The sequence below is a fragment of the Dryobates pubescens genome, unplaced genomic scaffold, assembly GCF_014839835.1.
Source record: "Dryobates pubescens isolate bDryPub1 unplaced genomic scaffold, bDryPub1.pri scaffold_54_arrow_ctg1, whole genome shotgun sequence".
In the NCBI taxonomy this organism is placed as follows: Eukaryota; Metazoa; Chordata; class Aves; order Piciformes; family Picidae; genus Dryobates; species Dryobates pubescens.
Genome location: NW_026530777.1, coordinates 38,302 through 44,666, shown reverse-complemented (window position 1 = coordinate 44,666; position 6,365 = coordinate 38,302). Strand labels below are relative to the sequence as shown.

At 65.7% G+C, this 6,365-nt stretch overlaps 1 protein-coding gene across 1 annotated transcript; it reads left to right on the top strand.

The window, feature by feature from the left end:
- The first annotated feature begins 936 nt into the window (after nt 1-936).
- Nucleotides 937-5,419, top strand: LOC128899747 (ADP-ribosylhydrolase ARH1-like). Its single transcript, XM_054179431.1, has 7 exons — nt 937-971; nt 1,526-1,749; nt 3,162-3,260; nt 3,350-3,455; nt 4,386-4,465; nt 4,541-4,724; nt 5,032-5,419. Exons 1-7 carry the CDS (start codon nt 961-963, stop codon nt 5,402-5,404), a joined length of 1,077 nt encoding a protein of 358 aa, XP_054035406.1. The 5' UTR covers nt 937-960; the 3' UTR covers nt 5,405-5,419.
- Nucleotides 5,420-6,365: the final 946 nt, after the last annotated feature.

The window sequence follows — 6,365 nt, the reverse complement described above, 5'->3', positions numbered from 1 at the left end:
CCTGGAACAGCTCTGTGAGGAGCAAAGCTGAGAGCCCTGGGGCTGGAGCAGGCTCAGAGGGGACCTGACCAAGGCTGAGGGGTGGGGGGCAAGAAGGTGCCAGGCTCTCTGTGGCAGCTGCTTGGCATCATCTGGGCCAGGAAGATCCAGGCCTGGCACTGGACCTTAAGCCCCCTGAGGTACCAGCTGGACTTGATGCCCTCAGAGGACTTCTCCAGCCCCAGGAGCTGCCCTGCTCCAGGCCTGGCACGGGGTGACCTTTCCAACCCATTCCAGGATTCCACACCAGGGATTTGTGTCTTGTTTGCCATCATCTGGGCCAGGAAGATCCAGGACAAGGTGGTGCTGGAGGAGCCAGGACCCAAGGGCTGCCCTGCTCCAGTCCTGGCATGCTGGGGGCTGTGCCCAGGCTGTGCCAGCTCCCTGTGGAATGAGGGCTCTGGGATTTAAGGAAGAGCTTCTCCTCCTCTCTGCTCACCACCAAACTTCCCATCCCAGCACTTCCCTTCCCAGACCCCAGCAGCATCCTGCCCAGGCCCCTCTGGGCATCCCTTGGCTTTGGGGACCCTCCAAGCCCCTCTGAGCATTCCCAGGTCCCTTTGGGCACCCCCTAGGCCCCTCTGCCCCCCCCCCCGGGCTTTGGGCACCCCCCCCCCAGGCCCAAATTAGGAAGCCTCTCCAGGCTCCTTCATGCCCCTCCATGCCCTCCATGCCTCTTTAGGTGCCCCTCAGAGCTCCACCACTCCCCTCCCAGTGGCTTTTGGGACCCCCCCAGACCCTTCCTCCAACCTCCCAGACTCCACGGTCAGCAGCTTTGGGTCCTCCCCATGGGGACAGTGCCCTCCCCGTGTCCCTCCCCCCATCCCCCACCCCCTGAGGTCTCCTCGTCCTCCTTAAGGGCCCCTGGCCAGCACTGGCACCGTGCCCAGCCCCTGATGGGCATTGCCAGCTGCTTCTGCAATGGAGGAGAAGTGAGTGGCCCCCAGCCCTACGCCCACCCTCCATGCCCTCCATGCCCCCCCCAGGTCCCTCCATACCCCCACCCTCATGCCCTTCCAAGTCCTTCTATGCCCCTCCATGCCCCACCGTGCCCCCCACCCATGCCCCTTCACGCCCCTTTGGGCATCCCCTGGCTCTATCTTGGCCACCCCCCAGACCCTTTGGGAGCTTCCTTGGGCCCTTCCATGCCCCTTTGGGTAGCCCCAGCCCTGTGCCCAACCTTCCATCTCCCCCCATGCCCCTCCATGCCCTTCCATGTCCCCCCCACATCCCCTCCATGCTCCCCCATGCCCCTCAACATCATCCTATGTCCCCCCATGTCCCCCCCATGTCCTTAATGCCCTCTGTGCCCCCACACCCCCTCATGCCCCCCAACACCATCCTTTATGCCCCTCAAAGCCTCCCACGCCCCTCCATGCCCCTCAATGCCCTCCATACCCCTCTTATACTCCCCCCCATTCCCCGTCCTCCCTTCCCATGCCTGGTGCCCACCTGAAGCCCCCCCCCCGGTTTTCCCCTGCCCCAGGGTGCCCTTGGTGGCTGCCTACGAGGCTGCGCTGGTGCTGAGCGGGGTGGGCGATGCCCTGGGCTACCGGGGGGGGCTGTGGGAGTACTGCACCCAGGGCCCCCTGATCCATGCCCAGCTGGCAGAGCTGGGGGGGCTGGAGGCCATCAGCCTGGAGCCCCCCCAGTGGCCTGTGAGCGATGACACCGTCCTGCAGCTGGCCACGGCCGAGGGGCTGGCCACAGGTTGGGGGAGGGGCTGGGGTGGGGCTGGAATTGGGGGGCACCCACCAGAACGGGGTGGGGGGTGATTAAATGGGGGGGGCGATAGAATCGGGGGGTCTGGAAGGGGGGGTAGGAATAGGGGGATTGAAGTGGGGAGGGTGGAATGGGGGGGCTGGAATTGGGAAGGACCCACCAGGATGGGGGGTGCTGGGGGCCTGGATTTGGGGGGGGGGGGGGGGGGGGGGGGTTTGGAGAGGGGAAAGCTGGAATGGGGGGGTGAAATCGGGGGGGTTAGAATCAGAGGGGGCTGGAAAGGGGGATTGAAATAGTGGGGTTGAAATGGGGGGGCTGGAATTTGGGGGGACCCACTGGAATGGGAGGCTGGGGGACTGGATTTGCAGGGGGAGGGTGGAAGGGGGGGGACTGGAATGAGGGGAGGGATACTGGAATGGGGGGGTGAAATCAGAGGGGACTGGAATCAGGGTGGGCTGGAATGGGGGTGCTGGATTTGGGGTGGAGCTGGAAGTGGTTGGGCTGGAATGGGGACACTGGGGGGAGGTGAAATCGGGGGATGGAATTGGGGGGGCTGGAAAGGGGGGGTTGGAATAGGGGAGGAGCTGCAATTGGGGGGCAATGAGGGGGAGAATGAGGGGGGATGGAATGGGAGGGGTGGAATGGGGAAGCTGGAATGGGGGGCCTGGAGTGGAGGGGTGGAATGAGGGGGGATGTAATCGGGGGGCTGAAAGGGTAGGGAGTGGGATGGAATCGGGGGAGCTGGAAATGTGGGGGGGTCCTTGTGTACCCTTGGAATTGGGGGGGTGCCTCAGCAGGTTTGGGGGGGTCCTTGTCTCCTGGGCTTTATGGGGGATCCCTCAGGGGGCTTGGAGTGCCCAGGAAGGGTCCCCATGGCTCATGGCCCCCTTCCCCACCCTGGAGTTTTGGAGTCCTTTTTGGGGGGGGGGGTGTCCCCTTTGCTCACCACTCCCTGGGTGGGGGTCCCTATGGAACTGCATTCCCTTCCCTCAACCTTAGGGGGTGCTGCCGTGGGGTCACTTTTAGGGGGCCCCTCCTGTGTGGGTATTTGAAGGGGGGGTCCTCTCACCCTCCCCCACTTTAGGGCTGGCAGGGGAACCCCTGCTGCAGGGCCTCACCGTGAGGGGGTCAACCCCTTCCCTTTCCCCTTCCCCTTCCCCTTCAATTCTGGGGGGTCCCCACCGGTGTGAGTATTTTTTGGGGGGTCTTCACTAAGCCCTCCCTCACTTTAGGGCTGGAGGGGAGGACCTCCTGCTGCAGGAGTTGGCTCGTCCTGGGAGGGGTCTTTCTCTTCCCCCTCCTCTTCCCCTTCCTCTTCACTTTTAGAGGTCCCTTCCACTTTTGGGGGGTGCCCTGCGGTGTGGGTATTTGAGGGGGGTCCTCACTAAGCCCCTCCCCAGGGCTGGAGGGGGAGCCCCTGCTGCAGGAGCTGGCTCGCCGCTACGTGGCTGCCATGGGAGACATGGAGGGTCGCAAGCCGGGACCTAGCAGCATCCTGGGTGAGTGGGGGGCTGTGGGGGCTCTGGGGAGGCTCGGAGGGAGGGGAGGTGTCTCAGAGGGGGTCTCACAACCCCGACCCCTCCCCCAGGCACCTCGCAGCTGCGTCCCGGGGAGCCCCAGGGCTATCGGATCCCCTTCAACCCCAGCGGCACCGGCTGCGGTGCGGCCATGCGCAGCCTGGCGATCGGCCTCCGGTGACCGCCGCGGGGCGACGAGGGGTGGGGGGGGACATGAGGGGACAAGGAAGGACAGAGCTGGGTGCGTGGGCACAGGATGGAGATGGGGACACGGAGGTGGCAGAGCTGGAGGGGACATGACCAGGGAGGGGACAGTGGTGAGGACGTGGTGGGGACATGGGGGGACAGAGCTGGAGGGGCCAGGGCCAAGAGGTGATTGGGGGAAGCATGGGGATGGAGACATGGAAGTGGCAGAGCTGGAGGGGACAGGGATGGGGACAGGGAGGGGACAGGAGCTGGAGGGGATGGCGACAGGGCAGGACAGGGAGACAAGAGGTCTGTGCTGCAGAGAAGGGGACAGGAGGTGATATGGTGACAGCCAGGGACACCGCGGGGAGGTTGTGGCAGGGAAGGAGGAGGATGTGGCCAGGGCAGCCTGGGAGCTGGAGGGGACAGGGACACGGACAGGGGACATGGGGACATGGGGGGCTGGAGCTTGGGACATCTGAGCTGCGGGAGGGAGGACAGGGAGTGCCAGGGGACATGGGGAGAGCAACAGGGAGGGGTTGGGGGAGGGACACGGAGATGGTGGGGCCAGGGGGGATGGAGGCGACAAGGAAAGCGGTGGGGTGGAGGTGGGGACAAGGCTGGGGACACAGGGATGGGGAGGGGACAGCAGGGCAGGCTGGGAGGAGGGGACACAGGGGACAGAGGGGGACACGGAGGTGGCAGGGCCGGGGGGGAGAAGGACAAAGAGGACAATGGCGGCGGAACGGAGCTGGGGACACAGGGACGGGGAGGGAGGAGGGGACACAGGGGTCGGGGGGGGACAGGGCCGACGGGGACAAGGACAAGGGGGATGGCAGTGGCGGGGTGGAGGTGGGGACAATGATGGGGACACAGGGATGGGGAGGGGCCAGGGCAGAGGGCAGAGTGATGCCCCCGCAGGTACCCACATGCCCGGGAGCTGCCCACGCTGATCCGGGTGAGCATCGAGAGCGGCCGCATGACACATCACCACCCCACGGGTGGGTGCTAGCCCCGGGGAGGACACCAGGGGGGACACTGGAGCCACACACACACACCACCCCTTGTCCCCTCAGGCTACCTTGGGGCGCTGGCTGTGGCCCTGTTCGCGGCGCTGGGGGCCCGGGGGGAGCCCCCAGAGCATTGGGGAGCAGAGCTGCTGAGGGTCCTGCCCCTGGCCTGGGAATACGTGGAGGGGACAGGAGTGGCCCTGGAGGACAATGCCAGCGCCTGGCCCTTCTTCCATGACGCCTGGCAGAGGTGAGGGGGGCGGCAGGAGGGGGACTGGGAGCACTAGGAGGGGCTGGAGAGGGCCCTGGGAGGGGTTATGTGGGGCACTGGGGTCACTGTGCCCTGCCAGGCTCTCTCCCAGTGCCTGGATGTCCCCAGTGTCCTCTGGCTGTCACCGCTGTCCCCAGTGTGTCCCCAGTGTCCCCACTGTCCCCATACCCCATTGTCCCCACTGTCCCCATGCCCTGTTGTCCCCATGCCCCCACTGTCCCCACGGTCCCCATGACCCTATTGTCCCCATTGTCCCCATGTCCTTACTGTCCCCCTGTCCCCTCAGGTACCTCTCCTCCCGGGGGCTGCTGCCAGGCCAGGGCCCACCCCAGCTGCCTGCGCTGTGCTCTGCAGCGGAGCGGGACGAGGCCTACAGCGCCTGGGCCCTGCAGGGCTGGGCCGGCCGCAGTGGCCATGACGCCCCCATGGTGGCCCTGGAGGCCTTGCTGGCAGCTGGCGGCTGCTGGGCTGAACTGTGCGCCCGGGGGGTGCTGCACGGCGGTGACAGCGACTCCACCGGCGCCATCGCCGCTGGCTGCTGGGGGCTGCTGCACGGCCTGGACTCGGTGCCCCCCGGGCTGCACCGTGGCCTGGAGTACAGTGACCGCCTGCGAGCCGCTGCCCGCAGCCTGCACCGCCTGGCCTGGGGGGGGCGCTGAGCACCACCCACAGCCTGCACCACCTGGCCTGGGGGGGGCGCTGAGCACCACCCACAGCCTGCACCACCTGGCCTGGGGGGGGCGCTGAGCACCACCCACAGCCTGCACCGCCTGGCCTGGGGGGGGCGCTGAGCACCACCCACAGCCTGCACCGCCTGGCCTGGGAGGGGCGCTGTGCACCACCCACAGCCTGCACCGCCTGGCCTGGGGGGGGGGGGTCATTGAGCAATGCCCACGGGCACTGTCTGCCACACCCAGGGGGCACCTGCGGGACCTTGAGGTGGCCTCACTGTCACCTGCTGTGCCCCAAGGTGTCACCTGATGGACCCCTGCCATGCCCTCACTGTCACCTGCTGTTCCCCAAGGTGTCACCTGCTGTTCCCCAAGGTGTCACCTGATGGACCCCTGCCATGCCCTCACTGTCACCTGCTGTTCCCCAAGGTGTCACCTGCTGTTCCCCAAGGTGTCACCTGCTGAGCCCCTGCCATGCCCTCACTCTCACCTGTTGGACCCTAAGGTGTCACCTCCTGTTCCCCAAGGTGTCACCTCCTGAGCCTCTCTGGTAGCTTTAGGCTCTGCCTTTAACATTTTGCCAGTTTCTGAGCAGCAAAGCAGCAAATTGTCTCTCGGTGGCTGCTGGGTGAGGGAATGGAGAACAGAGACAATTCTGAGGCATTCCATGGCAGAGAGCTCTGCTGCAAGGCTGCTGGCACCAAACCAATTTCCCTCTTCTCATCTCTCCTCTGCTCCCTTTGTGCTCTGCAGGGAGACAGAGCTGCTCCTGCCTGGCTGTGCTGCTTTGAGCCTGGCCTGGAGTATAAGAGCTCAGATGGTAGCAAAGGAGAATTCCTCCCCCAGCCCCTCTTCCCTGTCCCTGATAAGGAAAGGGAGAGGGAAACCCCAGGGGTAGGGGAAAGGGATGGAGGTGAATCTACAAAAAAGAAAGAAATTAATCTGGAGC